Source organism: Ovis canadensis, chromosome 2 (assembly GCF_042477335.2).
Source record: "Ovis canadensis isolate MfBH-ARS-UI-01 breed Bighorn chromosome 2, ARS-UI_OviCan_v2, whole genome shotgun sequence".
NCBI classification, from domain to species: domain Eukaryota; kingdom Metazoa; phylum Chordata; class Mammalia; order Artiodactyla; family Bovidae; genus Ovis; species Ovis canadensis.
In genome coordinates this window covers 156379084-156403425 of record NC_091246.1, presented here as the reverse complement: position 1 = coordinate 156403425, position 24342 = coordinate 156379084, and the positions used below count along the sequence as shown (strand labels likewise).

At 42.7% G+C, this 24342-nt stretch overlaps 1 protein-coding gene and 1 long non-coding RNA gene across 45 annotated transcripts in view; one reads left to right on the top strand and one right to left on the bottom strand.

Moving 5' to 3' along the window:
- The window catches only part of LOC138433936 (uncharacterized), a 31444-nt gene extending 17860 nt beyond the window's left edge, over window positions 1–13584 (bottom strand). The window contains exons 1-2 of the long non-coding RNA XR_011254530.1: window positions 13371–13584; window positions 11748–11883 (exon numbers count right to left, since the gene is read on the bottom strand). This is a non-coding gene — a long non-coding RNA (uncharacterized lncRNA). The remainder of the gene's footprint in view (window positions 1–11747; window positions 11884–13370) is intronic.
- PKP4 (plakophilin 4) overlaps window positions 1–24342 on the top strand; it is a 259980-nt gene that overhangs the window by 214809 nt on the left and 20829 nt on the right. For all 44 annotated transcript variants that reach the window (XM_069577451.1, XM_069577443.1, XM_069577448.1 and 41 more), the window contains 3 exons: window positions 850–982; window positions 2075–2288; window positions 20771–20954. In XM_069577451.1, the coding sequence (XP_069433552.1) occupies window positions 850–982; window positions 2075–2288; window positions 20771–20954 (531 nt within the window). The remainder of the gene's footprint in view (window positions 1–849; window positions 983–2074; window positions 2289–20770; window positions 20955–24342) is intronic.

Sequence of the window (24342 nt, the reverse complement as noted above, 5' to 3'; positions counted from 1 at the left end):
GCATCTCCTGCATTGCAGGCAGATTCTTTACTGCTGAGCCATCAGGAAAGCCCACCTGAAAACTGATGCCTGGATTCAAATGTTGCTCGGCTGTTAACTAGCTTGGTGTCTTTAGGCAAGTCGCTTAGCACTTCTGCTTCAGCCTCCAAATGTGAAAGACTGCTTTAAGTATAAATGCATTAACATAAATAAAATGCCTGGAATAGTGCCTGGCACAGAATAGGTGCTCAGGAAATATTACATGCTACTTAATAATAATACAGTTTTTAACAATTCTGTACACACACTTGTGCACACTTGGTATGTTGGAAAAAGACCAACAGGAAACATAAACAGTAGTTTTCTCTGGATATAGGATTACTGGAAAAAAAATTTATCATGTTTTATATTGATTATAATCAAGAGCAACCATATATACTAAATTTCTGATTAACCAGCAGGCACGTGGTATTTCCACTAGGCTTCTTCCTCCCTCCCCAGACGTGGCATCTTCTCAGCTAGCTGAAGTGCACTTGCACTTGCACTCGCACCTGCAAATCTCTTGCAGAGGCAGAAAGGCATAAAATTAGAATCGGGAGAAGGAAAACAAAAGTGGAACAGTAACTCATATGAAGAACCTCCTTTGTGCCCCTGATTCTTTCTGTGCATCATGATTTCTTTAAGATCATAAGTATCTGTGATATGTTCAACAGTGGAAAAATAGTACTTCTGTATATTTTTAAATTTTTATTTCTTAGGACTTTTGTAACGTCCTATTGTGCTCTCCACTCTTTTCTTTTGACAGATGTTTTGTTCAGTTTATGGTAGACCCCGGGCCGCCCTTTCTGAAGCCATGTTTTTCTCTGGCAGGGAGTTTGCCTGGCGTGACCCTGAGTTGCCTGAAGTCATTCACATGCTGCAACACCAGTTCCCGTCAGTTCAGGCGAACGCAGCGGCCTACCTGCAGCACCTGTGCTTTGGTGACAACAAAGTGAAGATGGAGGTGCAGGACCAGGGCCTGGGATGCCCGTGACCGCAGGCGGGAACGGGGAGGGGGCAGTACCTCTCTATTTAGCAACTGCGTGCTTGCGTGCTTGAGAAACGGCCCAGTGCGTCTAGAGGCCCTTTAAAAGACATGTTTTGAGAACAGTTACTCTTTTACTTTTCAACTGTGCATTTCAATATTTCTTGGGAAAAGCTGCAATGGGGATATTTCTGGAAGTACATTTAGCTTTTTCAAATCATGTGTCCACTCATTACCTTATTTATAAAGCATGAAGCAAAATCAATTTAACCTGCAGTTTTAAAAGTATTTTCTGTAAATCTATTAGATACAAATTATAATATGTATTTGTGAGCTCACATATTTTATGAGACTCTGGTCAAGATTGGTGCCAGCACATAATTAAGTAAAGGATTTATAGCCATTACTAATTCTGAATATATATGAATATTTTATTTCAGATTTTAAGCATTTTGGGCTTTTATTGAAAATAGTGAGTCACTGGTTTTGGCTGGATTTCACATTTTTAAGGTCATGCAGCATTTGTTTTTTTCATCCCTTAAAATTTAGAACAACACACAGTTACAGACCTAAAGGTGAATGCTGTAGAAAAAACCCCCAAATATTCATATAATATACTAATGAAGTGACAAATAGGAAGAAAATTTAGAAGAGGAGAGCCACCCAGAGACACAATTCTAGAAAGCCAATGACTTGGGTCAAAACTCCCCTCCTGTGATTTCTTCAACCCTGTGTAACTTCGCTGTGCTTGTGTATTTGTGCATTTCACTCAGAAACAACAGCGTGATCCCTGTGTAGGTTCAGAGGCTGATGTGTGGCTGTGCTACCTGCAGGTGGCCCTTAATCCACCTAGGGTCTCCCTTCCCTTCTTTAAGCCATGAACCTGTGAAAAGAGCTTCATCTTAGAGAGTGTCCTTAAAATTTATAAAGCCCGTTTCTTGGAATAAAAAGTACCCTTTTGAAATGATCTGAAGTTATCTGTTTTCCGTGATCTTTCCATAATTGTCTTTTGTTTGACCTCTGATTGACCACATGTCACTTAGGCCTGTTACTTAATATTTTTCATTCTAGGTGTGTAGGTTAGGGGGAATCAAGCATCTGGTTGACCTTTTGGACCACCGAGTTTTGGAAGTTCAGAAGAATGCTTGTGGTGCCCTCCGAAACCTTGTTTTTGGCAAGTCTACAGATGAAAATAAAATAGCAATGAAGAATGTTGGCGGAATACCTGCCTTGTTGCGACTGTTGAGAAAATCTATTGATGCAGAAGTAAGGGAGCTGGTCACAGGTGGGTACAAAATGTGATCTTGTTTTGAAGGAGGTGTTGAAAACCATCTAGACTCTGCCCGTGTATGGTGGCATTGCAAAGGACTTTAGAAGGTCTAGGTAGCAGATGATGATACAGTGCTCACAGCTGTGACAGTGGCTCGTACAAGTTACTCTAATGATTCAGAAGGCACTTGCAGTGCTAGAGTCATCTCTTCTAGTCTCATTCATTGTACTCGTTAGTGAGCAAGTATCAGCTAACAGATGTCTTGTTCACAAAGGGTTGAATACATTATTTTTCATTACATACTCCATCAGTTCAGTTCAGTTCAGTCGCTCAGTCGTGTCCGACTCTTTGCAACCCCATGAATCACAGCACACCAGGCCTCCCTGTCCATCACTACCTCCCGGAGTTCACTCAGACTCACGTCCGTAGAGTCAGTGATGCCATCCAGCCATCTCATCCTCTGTTGTCCTCTTCTCCTCCTGCCCCCAATCCCTCCCAGCATCAGAGTTTTTTCCAATGAGTCAACTCTTCGCATGAGGTGGTCAAAGTACTGGAGCTTCGGCTTTAGCATCATTCCTTCCAAAGAAATCCCAGGGCTGATCTCCTTCAGCATGGACTGGTTGGATCTCCTTGTAGTCCAAGGGACTCTCAAGAGTCTTCTCCAACACCACAGTTCAAAAACATCAATTCTTCGGCACTCAGCCTTCTTCACAGTCCAACTCTCACATCCATACATGAATACTGGAAAAACCATAGCCTTGACTAGACGGACCTTAGTCGGCAAAGTAATGTCTCTGCTTTGAATATGCTATCTAGGTTGGTCATAACTTTTCTTCCAAGGAGTAAGCGTCTTTTAATTTCATGGCTGCAGTCACCATCTGCAGTGATTTGGGAGCCCAAAAAAATAAAGTCTGACACTGTTTCCACTGTTTCTCCATCTATTTCCCATGGAGTGATGGGACCGGATGCCATGATCTTCGTTTTCTGAATGTTGAGCTTTAAGCCAACTTTTTCACTCTCCTCTTTTACTTTCATCAAGAGACTATTTAGTTCCTCTTCAGTTTCTGCCATAAGGGTGGTGTCATCTGCATATCTGAGGTGATTGATATTTCTCCTGGCAATCTTGATTCCAGCTTGTGTTTCTTCCAGTCCAGCGTTTCTCATGATGTACTCTGCATATAAGTTAAATAAGCAGGGTGACAATATACAGCCTTGACGTACTCCTTTTCCTGTTTGGAACCAGTCTGTTGTTCCATGTCCAGTTCTAACTGTTGCTTCCTGACCTGCATACAGATTTTTCAAGAGGCAGGTTAAGTGGTCTGGTATTCCCATCTCTCTCAGAATTTTCCACAGTTTATTGTGATCCACACAGTCAAAGGCTTTGGCATAGTCAATAAAGCAGAAATAGATGTTTTTCTGGAACTCTCTTGCTTTTTCCATGATCCAACGGATGTTGGCATTTTGATCTCTGGTTCTTCTGCCTTTTCGAAAACGAGCTTGAATGTCAGGAAGTTCACGGTTCACGTATTGCTGAAGCCTGGCTTGGAGAATTTTGAGCATTACTTTACTAGCATGTGAGATGAGTGCAATTGTGCGGTAGTTTGAGCATTCTTTGGCATTCCCTTTCTTTGGGATTGGAAGGAAAACTGACCTTTTCCAGTCCTGTGGCCACTGCTGAGTTTTCCAAATTTGCTGGCATATTGAGTGCAGTACTTTCACAGCATCATCTTTCAGGATTTGAAATAGCTCAACCAGAATTCCATCACCTCCACTAGCTTTTTTCGTAGTGATGCTTTTTAAGGCCTACTTGACTTCACATTCCAGGATGTCTGGCTCTAGATGAATGATCACACCATCGTGATTATCCAGGTCATGAAGATCCTTTTTGTACAGTTCTTGCCATCTCTTCTTAATATCTTATGCTTCTGTTAGGTCCATACCATTTCTGTCCTTTATCGAGCCAATCTGCACGAAATGTTCCCTTGGTATCTTTAATTTTCTTGAAGAGATCTCTAGTCTTTCCCATTCTGTTCTTTTCCTCTATTTCTTTGCATTGATCGCTGAAGAAATTACTCATTTTAAATAGATTTGGTTTCCTTTGTTATGAAAATAAACTGTGCTTAATGGATTGGCTACCTGCCACTTCAGTTCAGCCAGTGTCTGAATGCCTATTAGTATCTCAGACACTTCTCCAGGTAATTGGAGATGTAAAGTGAATAAAAGTCCCTGCCCTCATGTAGCACTTCGATTCCAGTGGAGCACAAGTGATTTTCTGTGAATGTCAGTGAAAAGTGCAAGTGCCGAGCTCAGTCGAGGTTGCTCTGGGAGCACAGCTGATGGGTAGGGAAGTTCTCTGGTTAGTGTGAAACCGAAGGTGGCCCAAGGGTTCAGGAGGCATTGGCCGGGTACAGAGAGGGTATATTTCCAGTTGCAGGCAGAGGCTCGGAGACAGACATCTAGGAGCAGAGCTATCAGCAGAAGGGGGATTCTACAAGAAACCAGGACCAGAGAGAAACACAGGCCTGGTTTGGGGAACTTGTGTTCCCGATGGAAAAGGAGGGATTTTGGGGCATGACATGGCTGCTGCTGCTGCTGCTACTTCAGTCGTGTCCGACTCTGTGTGACCCCATAGACGGCAGCCCACCAGGCTCCCCCGTCCCTGGGATTCTCCAGGCAAGAACACTGGATGGGTTGCCATTTCCTTCTCCAATTGAGCTTTTAAATGAGTTCTTCCAGCAGGCAATTGGGCAGGGGATTGATTTAAAGTAGAGGAGCCTGGCACCTGAGAGGTCTGTGAGGAGGTTAGGAGTCTAGAGATAATAACTTGTACTATTCACTGGTAGTGGCAAGTGAAGAAGAGGGAGCAATGAGAGAAATATTTCATGGCCAGGGCTTAATTGTCAAATTTGGGGAGTGAGCAACCCAGAGAAACAGTGATGCTTTGTCTTGAGGTCAAGCTGAAAAAACCATTCTGCAGGAGGGTGAATAAATGACAGCACTATTTATAATAGAATATTAGGGGGAAACACTGAGCATTCATTGGTAGAGAAATGGTTAAATAAATGGCAGTACCTTCACACAGTGAAACTACGTGCTGCTGCTGCTGCTAAGTTGCTTCAGTCGTCTCCAACTCTGTGCGACCCCATAGACGGCAGCCCACCAGGCTCCCCCGCCCCTGGGATTCTCCAGGCAAGAACACTGGAGTGGGTTGCCATTTCCTTCTCCAATGCATTAAAGTGAAAAGTGAAAGTAAAGTCACTCAGTCGTGTCCGACTCTTAGCTATCCCATGGACTGCAGCCTACCAGGCTCCTCTGTCCGTGGGATTTTCCAGGCAAGAGTACTAGAGTGGGGTGCCATTGCGAAACTACATAAAAGGGTTAAAATAAGTGCATTAGCACTATCTGTAGCAACAGAGAAATCTCTACAACTGTTTGCAGAATGATAAACCCAATATGATACTATAGTACAAGTGTTAAAGTATGCAGGTTGAGGCTATAATTTATTTCTTGATAGAGACACACGCAGGAAAGGTAAATTTTTTTATTAAAATGATAAAAGATTCAGGATAGTTGGTTACGTATACAGGGTTCAGGTGGAGAAAAAGGGATTGGGGAGTAAAATCCAGCTCCATTTCTTTAAAAAGAAAGAGAAATCTAAAACAAATAAGATAAAATGTTAATGCAGCTGATCCTTGGATAACCTGGGGTTTGGAGGCCCTGATCCCCTGTGCAATCAAAACTCTGTGTGCAGCTTACAGTCAGCCCTCCATACCTGCAGTTCTACATCCATAGATTTGACCAACCACCAGTTGTACAGTACTGTAGTTTTTACTATTAAAAAAAAAAGGCCGCATTATTAAGCCACCCATTTCAAGCCCATATTGTTCAGAATTCAATTTCATTTAACAAAACTAGGGGTAATAGACATCTGGGTGTTTGTTTTATACTTGCTTTGCTATTTTTCATGCTTGAAATAGTTAACTTAAAAAATTTTAACAACATTTTTTTTCAAAATTAAACCCATTCCCCAGTGGCTTCCACTGTTAAATCAGAGCTTTAGGTTCTGTCAGCTCTTATTCAGTCACACTTAGAAATAGATTAATAATAAACCATCTTGAATCTAATATTTAGTTAAGGGGAATCAGCTTTCTTGTAAGATATTAATGTTCAAAGTAAATACCCTGTATTCAAATAAAGTATGAAAATTATGTACTAAAAGTAGAATCCACGTTATGTATAATCTTAAACTCCGAAATGGATTGCTTGCCCTAATGTAGTTTGAATATTAATGCTTTAACACATCTAAATTACATATTGATTTAGGTGTATGTACTTCCTCTTTATAAAATGTTCTTAAAACATCAAACCCTCTCACACCAAAAAACTAATTTATTTGTATTTACATACTATGTATTGTGTGTTTGTATGAAATGAAAATTAGAACAAGAAATACAATTAAGAAGAAAAGACGTAGACATACCCATTTAAGAAGTTAGGACAGTCACTGTGATTACACCCAAAAATTTATCTTAAGCTCCTTCTTAGGGAGGCATAGAGAAGATGGTGTTATTTGCAGTGTATGAGTTCTTTCTTTCCTCATATGATATTTCTTTCCCATCACTTTGAACATATATGTGAATGTTCAATATTTTCTCCCAGTAACCCACCTGTGCAGCCAGCAAGGCTACCGAATGATGTGTGCAGGCTCCCTGAGGGACCAGGGGCAATCCAAGGTCAACCTGACCTTGGAAACAGAGCGTCTACTAGATCTGGTTCTCTTTTGATTAACTAGGCAGATTTATCATGGCTTGGTCCTTAGCATCCATAATGTGCAGCTTTTTTCTCTTCTGTCATAATTTCTCACAGGAAGAAGGAGTCTTGGCAGCTTTTTTGTTTCTGAGGTTTTATCCTTGGGAGGAATTGTTACAGTGTCTTTCCTGAACTGAGCTCAAGAAATTTGTTATGATTTAGTGATAAACAAGAAGTAAAGTGCATGAAAGTTTGGTGATTTCTTTTTCATTTTAGAATAAATCAAATTTATTTGAAGTAGAGCCAGACTGTACTACTAAGGGCTTTTATGTGCTAATTTACCTGGTGCATACTCTAGATGGGAGTGCTAATTTAGCTGCTTTACTACATATTTCATCATTTCTATTTGGGAACAGTACTAAGTTGCTGAGAACACAAGATATTTTAAGACTTGGACCTTGACCTTGAAAGGAGGATATGAGTTTTCCCAATTCAAAAAGCTATTTCCCTAATAGATTGTATCAGTTCCAATATAAAACTAGCAACAACCTCTGATATTTCTGTCTTAGAAACAGCTGCCAGTAGCTTTTAGCCTATTTTAGAAGTATTTTTTGGCCATAGTTATAGGGTAGGGAATATTAACAACTGTTTTATAACTCTGTACTTGTACCTGTAACAATTTATGCTGGTGTGTGGATGGATTGCTTATGAAATATTTTTTGCAAAAGTAGGCTTTGCTTTGGAATAGGAGTAGCCAGTGTGTAAACAGGTCACTGAGATGACAATATAGAAAGGAGCTGGACCAGAGAACTTACAGAATTGAGTTTCCAATTTCAAAATGCTATATGTCAGCCCAAGTTTGATTTGTATATAAACATTATCTACTTAATATGAAACTACCAAGTCATAGTATAAATTGAGCACAGTTACTTGGCAGTGTATGTGTATTATATTTATACATTTATTTGTAGGTTAAGATTTATGGAGACAAGAAAAATTTATTCACATTTCTCAGTTCCAGAATTTAGTAGTACCAACTTTAATTATCGGTAGTTGTTGTTATTTTAAATTTCATTTATTTATTTATTCATATTTTTAGCTGTGCTGGGTCTTCATGGTGGTGCATGGGCTTTCTCCAGTTGCAGGGAGTGGGGGCTACTCTAGTTGTGGTGCAAAAGGCTTCTCGTTGCAGTGGATTTTCTTGTTGCAGAGCACAGGTTCTGCATATGGACTTAGTTGCCCCATGGCATGTGGAATCTTTCTGGACCAGGGATTGAACCCATGTCCCCTGCATTGACAGGTAGATTCTTAACCCCTGGAACCACCATGGACGTCCTCAGTAGTGTTTTAAGAGCAACTAATCCCTGATATGTTTTAGAGAATGACAACATCTAGAGATCCTTCTGCCCTTTCATTAACTATTCCTCAAGTCAAATACTCATAAACTGTCTCTAAATCATAGAATCACAAGATTGGAGGGGACCTCAAAATTCATTTTGCCCATCAGCCACCTAATGCATGGAGCCCCTGGGTGGCTTCCCTGGCGTGCAAGCTGTCCACCATTTGCTTGAACCCACAGGGACAGGGAAGCCATTACTTTGTCATCACTCAGTCATTAAGACTGAGCAGCAGGGTTGTCCAGAAAGCACCAAGAAAACATTAAGTACGACTGGGGAGGCCAGGAAGAGAAGCCCTCGGGAGCTCATTTTGCCTAGGAACAGCCACTCCAGTATTCTTGCCTGGAAAATTAATTCCACGGACAAGGGGAGCCTGGTGGCTACAGTCCATGAGGTTGCACAGTCGGACATGACTAAGCATGCACACACATAGCCCCAAATCCAGCCTTCCAGATTGCTCCTAACTGGGAAAGCATGTTCCAGTCTGAACCATTTTCATTAAAGCACGTCTGCTCCAGACCTGGTTTGTAGGGTGTGCTATGTGACTGCGTCACCCAGCATTCCCTATCACCTGCCCATCTCCTAGAAGATATCCTTCCACATACTAATGTTCTGCCAGTGTCTCCGCAAAATACTCTGACCCTGGCCAACCTTGCATGATGCTTGGTCTTTGTAGGTATAGCCTAAGAGTTCTTTACTTAATTTATAGTCAACTTTGGATCATGAAATGTTAAAGCACAATGCAACTGTCATGTTCAAAATATTGTATCACTTGAAAATTGGTATCCCCTTGTTCTGTTGTTCTTAAGATTAAGTAATTCAACCTAGTTATTAATCCAAAGCCCTTTTTTCTAGTTCCTTTTGTTTCAGTTTGGCATTCTTAACACACTTCAATGAAGAAGTTTTAGCTATTCTTTTAAAAAGATGCCTCACCTTTGCTTTAAATATAATAACTGTCCAGGGCCTGCATTTTGGGCCACATCTTTATTTTCAGGGGAAAAAAGGAAAAAATACTTTTGGCCAAGTGCATTTTCCCAGGAGAGTTTGGCTGCCATTGTTAATCAAAATAGTTCTCTAATATGTAACATGATTCTGTGTTTTCTTCATTGTGTTGAACATTTTCCAGGTTGAAACCTAATGAGCTTTTCTTCCAGTAACTGCTGATATGGGTAGGTGAGGTTTGTATTACAGATAGTTTTTGCCTTTATTGTGCTTAAACCTGAAAGCTGGATGAAGTCTGGTTTTCCCCCGGTTGGGTTGTAACATGAACATCTACTAGGTCACAGGCTATGGATGAAAAGTGGGATCATCTTGTCACTAGAAAAAATATGTTGAATTTACTTGTTCAGGATAATTAGTGTTTCTAAGCCAGGATATGTCAGCTTCAAATTATTGAGCGTCCTGAAAGTATCACTTCTTAAAACTATAGAAATTGAAGATATTGTATGGAATCTGGAGGCCTGCCTTTTAATGCACCAGATGTCCCAAAATTATAACACTTCTCTTACCCCGATTAACACTGGTGTTAAATACCCAAAAGTAGCCTTTGGATAATAATGGACTTTGTTTAAATGACTGCCGTATTCACATTCCTTCCAATTTAGCAAGTGATTATTCATCCATATGGCTAAATAAAATATTTCCACACTGTTTATTTTAAAATTTTTGGATGTCAGCAATGGATTCCAGACACTGTGAAGAACGTGAAATTACGCATATTCCTTTCCTGATCAATAGCTCCATATTTCTAATTAGTAAATTAATAAGAAAATGATAGCTGTGCACCGAGGAAGAGTAGATGGGCCAGGCTAAAGTTTAGCAAACAGCAGGACATCCTATAAAGAGCCAGAGCTTAATGGACATGCATTCAGCCTTTTGGACGGTTGCTTGCCATTACAGAATGAAACAATTGCTAAACATGTCCCCTTGGCCTAATTAATGTGCCTTCAAAACAGTCATTTATTCTCTGATCCAGAGAGGAGTTGGCCTGCTACTGCTGTGCTTTTTGTGGGCCCCTAGAGCTGTTCGGAGCCGCATGGGTAGTTTTCAGAAATCAAGCAGCATCGCCCCCCAATTCTCAGCACAAGTCGGTAGAATCCTTACCACTTGGCCCACTTTATAAAATAATAGCATTTTATTATTAAATGCATTCTCTTCTTAACATTTCAAACCATAAAAATCAGTAATGAGAAATAAAATGACAAAAGTTTCATTGGTAGCAAGACAAAAATAGCTTGATAAAAGCAACAACTGCTAATTCAAAGTCACAGAACTTTGTGCTGGAAAGGGCCGTAAAGAAATCTATTCTGCCCCTGGGATTTCAGCATAAGAAACTAGGGTGCAGAGAGGTTGGCTTCCCTGGCTTGCAGGTTGGAACTGTTTCCTCCCTGCCTCTGCCTGCCCCAGCCCATCCCCCAAGTCTGGGGGAGGGTGCAAAAGCCCATTTTCACCTCTCATTTCCGTTAATCTTTCAAATTACCACCAACAAGGAAAAAAAAATCCCATATCTCCTTTACTGTCTGAATTTCACCCAGGTGTATAGAGAAATATTTTTGAACTTAGTTAATCACTAGCATGACTACATCAAACTAATGATCAGGTAGTTTGCTTCAAAAACATGTGAAATGTGATCTTAGCCTTGTATTTCAAGATTTGCATCCTGAGTATGAAAAGATTTGCCCTTGGAAATGGAATGTGACTTTCTGTCTAGCGCGTAGGCTTCTGAACACCAAGCAGGATGAGGTGGTCAAGTGGGGAGACTCAGAGTCTCCTGTGGAGTTCACGTGGTCAGCCACTGGCCTGGGTGGGGTTATCTCAGCATGAGCCAGGCCCCGTTAACGACACTGTCAGCAAACTGGCCAGCGTGTTAGTGTGCGAAGGATGAGAGCACATGACGAAATACCCAAAAAAGATGCCCAGAAGACCCCACCCATGTTTCTCAGGTCTTTTGCAGTTTCGGAGTCTTTCTGATCTCTTAAGACCTAGGACTGGAGGCCCTTCTGTCTCTAAGCTGCTCTGCTTGGACCAGATGACTTGGTAGAAGCTTAGTGCCATTACAAGTGCAGAAGTACGTTGTGGAACACACAGAAGTCAGCTGTGGAACCTACAGCTGCAGGAACTTTTTCCTAGGGCCATCTTTGTGATAGTGTAAAGGCCTCACTCTGTCGGCGCCTGAAGTGACCTGAAGATCAACCAGGGTGGCCACGTCACTACCCCCACTGCCACCCCTGCATCAGAGCACTTCTCTTAGAAGGATTTCCCTTCATGTGACCTGTTCACTTTTATAAACTGTTCGCCAGCAAAAGCAATCATCCTTTATGTGCCTTACCGGCCATTCTTAGTCAGCAACTCTGAATTGTAAGCTGATTTATTTTCAAAGGAAATGCTTTTCCAGGGTGCATAAGACTGTATCCCTCCGTGATGTCATTAATCCTCTCAACCTGTCTCTGAAGTTGGGAAGTTACCTAGGTAAGAAAGAATATGATGAAATGCAAATGTGGGTCTGTAAGTGGAGCTTTAGAAATTGATAGATCTTTTTAAAGATGCTGTGATCCACCTTCGTATCTGAAAAATCACAGAAACAAAGGCTAACCCTTATGTTCTTTAAAGACTCTATACAGATAAAGATCAATCGTTTGGGTCCTTTGGCTGGGAAAATTTAAGCAGCCAGAGTAGTCCCCTTCCAGTTGAATAGTCAGGCTGGGACCACACTGTGTGCAGCATCTGAGCCATCATTCACTGTGATGGGAACCAGAGGTCCTGACCACCATGACCGCAGCAGGGTCCGAGTTAGCCTTCCCATGCCTGGCATGGAGTATGTGTTAGCTGAGCAGGAAATCTCAGGGAGCAACCAGGGTCACAAAGCAAGCCCCACAGGCTGGCTGGGCCAGGCCTCCCTGTGGGACCCAGCTCTTGAGGCAGCTGCACTGCTCCCCACCTAGGATGCCACTGTGCCAACCAGCAATGAGTGTAGCAAAGCCTAGGCTGGCAGCAGAGGCACAGGAAGAAGAAAGCCAGGAGGTAGGAGTGTAAGCCAGGCCCAGGACTGCACATTCAGCTAGTTTGAGGGTCACCACACATTTTACAGTTGAGTTACAGTTGGTGGCTCAGACGGTAAAGCGTCTGCCTGCAATGCAGGAGACCCAGGTTCGATTCCTGGGTTGGGAAGAGCCCCTGGAGAAGGAAATGGCAATCCACTCCAGCTCTCTTGTCTGGAAAATCCCATGGACGGAGGAACCTGATAGGCTACAGTCCATGGGGTCACAAAGAGTCGGACACAACTGAGTGACTTCACTTCACACATGTTTTAGGAATCTCTGCTGAGATGGTCTCTTCTTCGGAACCCTGGAGATGATTATCCCACCATGACTTGTTTTCCTGGGAATTTCTCCAGAGAAAGCTATTACTATAATTAAAGACACTCTCATAATAATTGCTTTCCCATTATTTCATTTCTGTCTCAGCATTCCCATCCTAGTGGAAAGTTTGAGACATTTACCTGAAGCCACAAATAGCAAGTACTTCTCACACTATTTTTTCCCACTCCCCCCTTGATTTCCTCGTCTCTGTCAACTGAACCATAGTCTCACACATGAGCTAAACTGTTGACTCATCTTTGACATCACCCTCAGCTTACATCAGGCTCCAAATTCTCATCACAAGCATCCTCCCTTCCTCTTCCCGTCCCCTCCGCACTCCTTCAGGTCCTCATCACGTGCTCCCTGAAGTACTGTCCTTGAACATAGGCTCTGCCCCTCCTGGTCCCTCAGTGTCCCTGTCCTCTCCTGGAATGACCCCTGGCCTTACAGTCCACACTTCCCCACCTGCCAGCCAAATCTACAGCCCCTGAGCTCACCTTCCCTTCTGGGCCAATCCCAGCCTCAGGGTTCCCCCGATTCCTGCCCCTCTCAGATGGAAGAGCACCCCAAGTCCACTTCCGCCTGGCCTCTACCTTTCACACTCCAGCTTGAATGCCATGGTCTCCAGTTCCACACCAAGGTGGAGCTTCGCCTGCTCAATGAACATCCAGGGAGAGGCAACCTGGTATTGGGAGCGAGTGTGGCCTCCAGAGTCTGATCGACTTGTTTCCTTCTTGCTCTCTGACTCCTGGCAAGTGCCCCTCACCAGCACCAGCTCCCCAGTGATAAACACAGCACCTGCCACTTGGGGTTGCTGTGGAGTGCCTGACACAAACCACATGCCAGCTGGCCTTGTTGCCCTTCCTGCTGGTGACTCCTTGGTCACTGCTGCCTGGTGCTGTAACTCTTTGTGTCAAGGCCTCCTGGGAGCCAAGGGCCCGCCTACTTGTTTCCTTTGATGTCTGCTGTAAAAGCACCCCTACCAGCACTTTTCCAAAGTGTAAATGCAGGGCACGTGTTATGAACTTCCTAGTAGCCACATTACAAAGGAAAAGAAACATCTGTTTATTTTAATAGTGTAATTTGTTTGACCCAATAGTTCCAAAATATCACTTCAACTTGAAAGCAGTACGAAAGCTATTAGTAGGGTGTTCTACATTCACTTGTTCCATACCAGGTCTTCATAATCAAGTGCATACTTTACACTCAGCACATCTCAGTGTGGATTAGCTGCACTTTGCATGCTCACAGTCTAATATTTCTACCCCTCTTTTTCAGAGATGCTTGCAGGGTGGGGATACACAACTGCAGCCTGTTCCACGGAGCCCATGGATGCAGAATAGCTGGGGGGGGGGGGGGGCGGGCATGAACATGTATACCACGCAGTATTCTGACCCCCAGAGAACTGAAACATGACCTGACTTGTCATGATGCTTGCTCTGTGCAGGGAACCATGGGGCCAAGACCTTACTGTCCCTCCTCTGAGTTAACACTCTTCACACCCCTATGGTTTGGGTGCCTAGTGGACATCTCGTGAAAGAGCATAACTAAAACAAGAACAAACACTGAGCATGAGGCCAGCTTATGAAGGAAAATGCGGGGGATGGTCAGTAGTGATACCTGAAGTGCACTAGTACTTTTTTGGCTATTTTTTTCTTTTCTTTTTTTTTGCAGTGTCCATGAACTCTTGTGTTGTTTGGTGTTGGGTTTTTTGTTTTGTTTTTTCGTTTTTTGATAACTAGGCAGCGACATGAATACTATATAAAAATTAATGGGCTTAGATTTATTTCATATCAGAAAAAAATTGCATAGGCTGTTATGTATTTATGCTACTCGAAAAATAGCATTTTCCAAATGTTGTTTGGTTTTCTAATATCCTTTAAGAAATACATTTTTCAAATGGTACTATTATTTTAATGAATCAGGTAAAATCAGTTCCTAATTTAACCATAAAATTATCACTTGGCTCTTTGAATAGCTATAAAACTAGTTTTAAATGTGAGCTCTTTCAAAATTCTGCAGCCAAGGATTTATGTGAAATGGTATTCTGATTACTTTATTCATACTTTGTGGGAAAAATGAGCTTTCATCTCTTATGGCAGTATTTCATTGTGGTTACTGGTTACTCTTAATTACATGTACTTTTTCCTGTGGTAGAGAATAAGCAGCGTTTTCTTCAATAGGAGGCATGAAATTCCCTAACATGTTCTAAATTTGTTTATGCATGTTCATAGTTCTCACAACAAAAAAACTAATTGTTTTGAATAAAAACCTCAAGTTTCCTAAGCTGAATCATAGTTCATTTTTAAGTTTATTTTATTGTGTGCTGTGCATAAGTGTAGCCAGACATATAAAAGAATGAAAGAGTATTTCTTACCTACTATGCTTGCCTAATGAAATTTAATATTAAATTTAGAAAAAATGCACATCATATTGTAAAAGTCAACATGCTGAATATCTCTGAAGCACATTCTGCATTAGGATGTTGGAGCTGGAGGTTTATCATTTTGATGGAGAATGCTAATCCTGAAGCTCTCTATTTCTTTTCAGTCTCGCTGCATGTGGGAGTTAGTGTATTTTCTATTCATTACTTACTGCTCTAGGAACATTCTCCCTGACCCATTAAATGAAGCCCTAGACAGACTAAGTGGCAAGAACATTATTTTATTACTACTTTAGTGATGTGTGCACACAGGTATTATTAGTTGGTCTTAAGACTGGTGCTTTTTACTTTGAGTAGAAAAGTCAAATTAATCATTCCATAGCTAAGGCTTTTAAGTTTAATTGAACCTTCTTCATCTAATATTGGTTGATCAGAACTGGTTACTTTAGCTTTCTATAACCTTTATTTTTTAAATAGAAAGTGGGGAAGAAAAACCAGTGTCTTAGAACTTGCTCTGATGTTCAAAATGGCAAGTTAAATCCATGCCAAATGTAGTTTTCAGTGTTATATGGGAAAGTGCATGATTGGAAGTATAATGTAACCCTTAGTGTGGGATCAGAAAGCTGCCTTTGTGTGGATGCCACAAGCATATCAAAAATAGAATCCCTCCTTTTCTCTGATCAAGAATAATTTTGAACATTTTTTGAAGTTGCAGAAGAGGAAGCCTCAATTTCTATGACAGACTGGTCTTATGAGTCATCCAAGTTGACCAAAAGATACCCTCCTCTGCTACTGTGTACATCTACAGAAGGATTACATACCTCTAAATAATTTCACATTTATATTTGGGAAACACTGACCCTGCAGTTTTGCAGTTTGAGGGATGGAGATCCAGGCATTTTGGTGTTAACTTCTGGTGCTGGGAGATGGATCAGCAATGTGCTTTCCCTAGCCCCATAACTAGGGTGCTGGTTTCAGCAACTGTCCATTTAGGTCTTCAGGTGAAAAATAAGCAAAACTATCACATGCTAGTAAAGTAATGCTCAAAATTCTCCAAGCCAGGCTTCAGCAATATGTGAACCGTGAACTCCCTGATGTTCAAGCTGGTTTTAGAAAAGGCAGAGGAACCAGAGATCAAATTGCCAACATCCGCTGGATCATGGAAAAAGCAAGAGAGTTCCAGAAAAACATCTATCTCTGCTTTATTGACTATCCCAAAGCCTTTGATTGTGTGGATCACAATGAACTGTGGAAAATTCTGAAAGAGATGGGAAGCCCAGACCACCTGACCTGCCTCTTGAGAAATCTGTATGCAGGTCAGGAAGCAACAGTTAGAACTGGACATGGAACAACAGACTGGTTCCAAATAGGAAAAGGAGTACGTCAAGGCTATATACTGTCACCCTGCTTATTTAACTTCTATGCTGAGTACATCATGAGAAACGCTGGACTGGAAGAAACACAAGCTGGAATCAAGATTGCCGGGAGAAATATCAATAACCTCAGATATGCAGATGACACCACCCTTATGGCAGAAAGTGAAGAAGAGCTAAAAAGCCTCTTGATGAAAGTGAAAGAGGAGAGCAAAAAAGTTGGCTTAAAGCTCAACATTCAGAAAACGAAGATCATGGCATCCGGTCCCATCACTTCATGGGAAATAGATGGAGAAACAGTGTAAACAGTGTCAGACTTTATTTTTGGGGGCTCCAAAATCACTGCAGATGGTGACTGCAGCCATGAAATTAAAAGATGCTTACTCCTTGTAAGAAAAGTTATGACCAACCTAGATAGTATATTCAAAAGCAGAGACATTACTTTGCTGACTAAGGTCCGTCTAGTCAAGGCTATAGTTTTTCCTGTGGTCATGTATGGATGTGAGAGTTGGACTGTGAAGAAGGCTGAGCACTGAAGAATTGATGCTTTTCAACTGTGGTGTTGGAGAAGACTCTCGAGAGGCCCTTGGACTGCAAGGAGATCCAACCAGTCCATTCTGAAGGAGATCAGCCCTGGGATTTCTTTGGAAGGAATGATGCTAAAGCTGAAGCTCCAGTACTTTGGCCACCTCATGCAAAGAGTTGACTCATTGGAAAAGACTGTGATGCTGGGAGGGATTGGGGGCAGGAGGAGAAGGGGATGACCGAGGATGAGATGGCTGGATGGCACCACGGACTCAATGGACATGAGTCTGAGTGAACTCCCGGAGATGGTGATGGACAGGGAGGCCTGACGTGCTGCAGTTCATGGGGTCGCAAAGAGTCGGACATGACTGAGCAACTGAACTGAACTGATGCGAATTCCCTTGAAAATCCACACCACTGTTCTGACCCTCTCTCTATAGTTACAGACATAAAAGGATACTCTGAGAACACTCAGAAAAGAAGTGAAAAAGAAGGAATACTTAGGAACTAAATCTGACAGGCAAGCAGTAAAACAGAAACCTAAAAACAAATACAGGCTATTTAAGTGGATCTATTAACATATATTCCTGAGCTCCTGTTGTGTGCCCTGCATAAGTGTAACCAGACATAGAATGAAAGAGTATTTCTTACCTACTATGCTTGCCTAATGACATTTAAATTAATATTAGATTTAGAAAAGATAAATGCTCATCATACTGTAAAAAGTCAACATGTGGAATTTCAAGCCTACCAAATCATTAAATGGAAAGTTTATTTTGTGTGTCTTGACTCTTTAAGGTATTGTGTGTAAAGCACATTGTGCCTGGCAAAGAGTAAGACCACAGTAAAATGGCCAAGTTACTGTTGTTGATGTTGATTTGTGAACGTTCTGCTGTCTAGTCCCAAGTAGATGTAATGGCTGGTAGTAGACTGTGAAATGACATATAACTTCACTGATCATTCTAAATGTTGGACAAGGAACAGAAAGATCCAGACAAAATTCTCATTCTGGGACAGAAAATCAGGCCAATCTACAAACCTGGTAACTATCCTTTGCCAGAGTAGATCTTAGAAGGGGCCAGGAGTGGAGGCAGGAACCATGAGAAACAAGCTTTTTTGCCAGCGATCAGAGAACCTCTAGACATCAGCTTCAAGATAAGTGTGCTAAGAACCAGTCCTCTTCTTAGTCATGGTTTCACCTGAAGTTTGTGACAACACTGTTTACTTTTCTGTATAGATATATCTCATTTTATACCTATAGCCTACAATATGATAGACTTTACTTTCCATAAACCTTGCCTTAAGTGGATTTTACTGGAATGCATTTATTCTGTGAAGTAGAAGGTAGCTTGTTGGAAAATGCAGCTCTGCCCCATGTGTAGAATTCTGTAGAGTGAGGACTGTGAAATGATTTCACAGAAGAATTGCTCTATGGCCTTAGGAATCACATGACATAAAATTGTCAGCAGGGAAAGTTGGGAAACGACCTTCGCCACCACGGCCTCTGGGCCACACGCTGCCCCAGATGCAGGCCTCCTTGGCGCCCTGGGTGGTGAGGCCCAACTGGCTGGCAGGAAATCGTAGAGCCCTATTTGTGGCAGCTGCTGTCACCATCCCTTTTGCACCTCAACCCGTTGTCTTCTCTCAGCTCACCTCTCATTGAGGTCAGAGCCAACCTTCAGAGACTCGTTTTTCACTCTTAGCTCCCAAGGTCTGTTCTGTGGTCATCCGTCCTCAGATATTTTTCCCCTAATACAGCCCTTTTTAAATGTCTTTTAGACCCAAAACCCAGTTTTCAAAACAGCAACACACAAGTGAAGCTCAGTATTGAGAAAAGAGGCTGGAGCCCCTCTGGGTGAACTGGGGTAGGATCTAGAGCCCTGGCCCCAGTTCTCCACCCACCCCTCCCCTGGCACCCCTCCAGGAGCCCAGCAGAACCCTCAGAATCCGTAGAGAAGTAGGGCCGCCTGTGGAGTTGAAGTTCATTTTGTGAGCGCCTGCCGTGTGCGTCTGCCACAAAATAATTATGGAAGCAAAGGTCTGTCATGGTGGACAGGACAAGCTCTAAGAGACAAAGCAGGGTCTTTCTGTGATTCTGGACTGTCCAAATCTCCCTCGAGTCCGAGCCGAACAAGGTAGGTCACCGCTAAGGCTGAGGTTTTTGAAAAGCTGTGCTTATGGTGGGCTGTCCCACCCCAAAGGGTAGGAGCAGAGAAAGGGTGAAAGAGTGTCTTGGGGGAAGAAAGGAAACCCAGTCGGTGAGGCCCAAAAGCCAAAGCCAAGTGAGAGCAGAGAGCAGCCAGGACCCGAGACGGAGCCCTGCATCTGCCTCCATCACTGACCGTCGGCAGCCCTGAGGGTGGGTCAGGGCAGACGTGGGGAATGATGGTCCTCCCGGTTCACAGAGTGTTCTCTCTGGTTCTGGCCTTGGCCTCTACCCCTCCTCCTCCCTTCATAAAGAAAGCAAGCAAGCTCCTGTCAGTTCTCTCCTGCCTCCCTCCTTTTAAAGGGCCCTGCGATTTTGTCAGGCCCAGGGGAGGCGGTGCAGTTTCTAGGCTGGCCTCTTGGTCACCAGACCCAGAGCAGCAGCTTTCAGTCTTGTCTCCAGCCTGACACTCTTCAGTCATGTTCACAAGCCTGACGTGCTTCCATAGACATGAGCAGATTTTGCCAACCCTGTCCCCTCCACAGGGCCTCGAACATTTTGTGTGCTGATAATTCTGAAAGCACTGTACTGATGAAAGCAAGGATCCTTGCCAAGGATACATCAGGAGTGTAGGGTTCTGAGGGACTTCAGTGCAGAGGAACCAGCTGCACCACTTCTCCTCCATCCCCTTCCTTCTTAGGAAAATGCATTGATGTAAAAATTAGAGTAGGTATAATCTTGAAATTTCTCTAATTTCTAAAGAGTAATTATTAGAAAATATGCATGCTGTAAGAATAAACCTCTTATGGTTGACACAGAAATGAAGAACTTCAAGTATGTTTGTAATTCAAGTAACACTCTAATAAGCTACGTTTAGGGTCTGTTGTCCTTGGAATCTTGATACGAATTACAGTATCAGCAGCTTTTAATTTATTGTTAGTGTCTTGCCTGTATCCAAAAAGGAATGGTAGTAATTTGCACATACTAAAAACACTCTTAACGTGGAAACAAATGTTTAAACCTTTTCTAAATAAGGGAGACGAAGCAAATGTGTAACCATTCTTTGTGCCAGTAAGTCACTGCACACATAATATTTATGCTTGAGCTTCCCACGAGCGAAAGTAAGAAAAGGAAGTGTGATGAAGAAAAAGTGTAAGTCTTTTGAGAAAGAGAAGTTCTTTTCAAGTACTAAATTGTAAAAATGGCTTGTCACAGAGAACATTAAATGAAAGAGAATATAGGAACCTCATTTTTACAACCATCACAGATGCATCATACTTGTGATCTTTGATTAGATTGTGCCCATCCTCCTCATGGAGTAACTCTGCTTTGCTTTGCAAAACCACAGTCATCTTGCCTAAGGATGACTTGGTGATGTACCAGAAACTCATATATGTTCACTCAACATTTATTAGAGGTCCAGCCCCAGCCTGGGTGTGAGTTCAGGCCATAGATTAGATTTGGAACAGACTGAGTTCCCATCAACTAATGCTAATATGTTCATTTCATTTCTAAAACTGCAGGATTTCTAATTGATGATTTGATTTTAAACTCTGCCTTCTTTAGGAGTTCTATGGAATTTATCCTCATGTGATGCTGTAAAGATGACAATCATCCGAGATGCTCTCTCGACCCTGACAAACACTGTGATCGTTCCACATTCTGGATGGAATAACTCTTCTTTTGATGATGATCATAAAATTAAATTTCAGACTTCACTCGTTCTGCGTAATACAACAGGTTGCTTGAGGTAGATATTTTATTTATTCTTTCCGATTGTCTGATTAAATAATATGTGTCATAGCTAAGTTGATTTTAGGATGATTTACTTCACTTTCATTAATATCTATGTAAGTTTTCAAGTTTGTTTAAAATTTTAAGCCACTAGACTTTGTTACTCTGTGAGGAAAACATGAGCACAGACTAGTGGCTTGAAAAACATTATCTTGTAAATGACTCTTCTATAGACTAGTCAAAAAAAAAACCTTTCAGTCTGAAAAGTTACTGCCAAAATTCCAGTGTTTTACACTTTAACAGCGTTTTTCTGGTTATTACATTCTGATTGCTAATGTGTTTGTAGCCTGGTTTTTGTTTAAATTCAAAATATGGAGGTATAAGCTTTGAGATGTAAAATAAATAAGTCATGAAGATACAATGTACACCTTGGTAGCTGTGTGCTGTGTGTGCTGTGCTTAGTCACTCAGTCGTGTCCAACTCTTTGCGACCGCGTAGACTGTAGCGCCCTAGGCTCCGCTGCCCGTGGGGATTCTCCAGGCAAGAATACTGGAGTGGGTTGCCATTTCTTAGGACGGGGGATCCCCCCAACCCAGGGATTGAACGTTAATGTGCAGGCAGGTTGCAGGTGGATTCTTTAGCGTCCGAGCCATCAGGGAAGCCCTGGTTGACTGTGGTGACTATAGTCAACAATGTCGTGTTGTAAAGCTGACAGAGACTTAAGAAAGTTAATCTTAAAAGTTCTCATCACAAGAAATAAAATGTTTTTGACTTTGTGTGGTGACAGGCTCGCTGTGGTGATCATTTCACAGTGTTTACAGATGTCAAATCACTGTGTTGTACACCTGAAACTAATACAATGCCTGTTAATTAGATGTCAGTCCTTTTAAATCTGGGCTTCCCTGATAGCTCAGTTGGTAAAGAATCTGCCTGCTATGCAGGAGACCCCAGTTTGATTCCTGGGTTGGGAAGATCCACTGGAGAAGGTATAGGCTACTCAGTTTTCTTGGGCTTCCCTGGTGGCTCAGCTGGTAAAGAGTCCACCTGCAATGCGGGAGACCTGGGTTCGATCCCTGGGTTGGGAAGGTCCCCTGGAGAAAGGAAAGGCTACCCATTCCAGTATTCTGGCCTAGAGAATTCCATGGACTGTATAGTCCATGAAATTGCAAAGAGCTGGACACGTCTGAGTGACTTAAACTTTTTTAATGTAATAGTTGAAACCTTTTTGCTTTTAAAAGGGTTCAGAAAGGTGTAGTTTAAACAGTCATTGGATTTGAGTTCTATAAATAAATGAAAATGAACCCAAATACTATTTTCAGTCATTATCTTTAGCATTTGAAATCCAGAAGGCCTCCTTTAAGTGTTACAGTATTGCTCCTTATTTGCTGGTCGTTCTCATCAGCTGTTGCCAAGGCTTCTGGGAACTTGAAACAAACCTTAGGGTTCTGCCTCAGACAGACTGGCTTACTGTCCCATTCTGAACCTTGGTTTCCTCATCTTTAGAACAGGGGTAATAATACCATCTCAGAATTGTGAGGACTCAGCTTGTATAGAATGCTTCATGTAGTGATAACACAGTGAGCGCTTTTCACATTTAAGCTGTCTAAGCATCTCTACAACAGAGTTTGTGGGAGCAGGGGAAGGGGCCTGGGCTTCTCTGAAAGTGAAAGTGAAGTCGCTCAATCATGTCCAACTCTTTGCAACCCCATAAACTGTAGCCTATCAGGCTCCTCCATCCATGAGATTTTCCAGACAAGAGTGCTGGAGTGGATTGCCATTTCCTTCTCCAGGGGATCTTCCCAACCCCAGGAATCGAACCCAGGTCTCCCACATTGCAGGCAGACATTTTACCGTCTGAGCCACCAGGAGGGCTTCTCCTCTGAAGCCTTCCCCTATTGGAATGGTTAACTGTGGGCTCCTTCGCTTAGAACCGGTAGGGGCGGTGGGTGGGGGCAGGGGCGGTGGTGGTGACAAGAGTCAGGCTCTTAGAGGACAGACCAACTCCCTGACTCAGGTTCCTGCATCACCAAGCAGGTCACGTGGCTGCAGCTGCTGATTCGTGGGTCAGCATCTCATCCTCTCCCCATGCCTGAAAGGGGAGACTGTGATCACTCAGCCAGTCTGCCGGGCTTCAGGGAAAGCCCAGGAGCAGGACACACAGGCTCCCCCAGTGGTTCAGAGCTATTAACATTTGGCGAATGCCTTCTGTGTACATTTAGTGATGACCAAAACAGACTAGATCTCTGCTCTGATAGAACAAAGTTCTATTGATGAAGATAGGTAAATAGGAAAATAACAGATGTCATTAAAAAAAAATAGGGTGACCTAAGAGTTACTACGAAGAAGGTGATGGCACCCCACTCCAGTACTCTTGCCTGGAAAATCCCATGGATGGAGGAGCTTGGTGGGCTGCAGTCCATGGGGTCGCAAAGAGTGGAATATGACTGAGCAACTTCACTTTCACTTCTCACTTTCATGCATTAGAGAAGGAAATGGCAGCCCACTCCAGTGTTCTTGCCTGGAGAATCCCAGGCATGGAGGAGCCTGGTGGGCTGCCGTCTATGGGGTCTCAGAGTCGGACACGACTGAAGCGACTTAGCAGCAAGAGTTACTAGCTGGGTACTTTGAAGGTCAGGTGGTCTCTCATAGGAGGTAAAGTTTCAGCCTGCATCTGAAATACTGCAGAAGCTGCTCACATGAGGGCCTGTGAGGGAGGTGAGGAGGACACACTAGGCCAAGGAAACAAGGGGTGTAAAGACTCCGGGGCAGGGACGGGCTCGAGGCTGGAGCTTACTGTGCAAGGTGCAGAGTGGCGCCAGGTTATGTCAGGTTTTTTAAATCACAGGAAAGAGTCTGTACCACATGCCAAGTGCCATGGGAAACAGGGTTTAATCACAGGAGTGGGCATGGTTTCTGACTGTGATGTAGGGGACAGTGGAGGCAAGAAGGTGAGGCTGTGCATCAATCCAGGCAAACAATGAGACTGGCTGAGACCAGGCTCTAGAGAGAGGTAGGCAGAGTGGGGTATGTTATAGAGGGAAAGGCTGACAAGATTTACTCATTGACTGACTGTGATAGACAATGAAAAGAGAGGAAGTAAGGACAGCGCCTTTATCTTTGGCCAGATCAGCTGGGAGCATGGAAGTGCTGTTGATGAGGTCAGGCAGAGGGGAGTGGGGAGTAACTGAGGGTTTTGGCTGGTCTACTTGAGATATCTAATTAGCTATCCATACAGTACTATCGGGATAAATGAGTTTGGAGTTCTTGAGAGGGGTTGCCCTAAAGATAGACATTTAGGGGTCATGGGTCCACAGGTTGTATTCCTTGTGTTAAATCCAAGGAACAGAAGGACACCATCCAGGAAGAGTGGAAAGATAGAGGCAGGGACCAGTATAGCCCTGTGC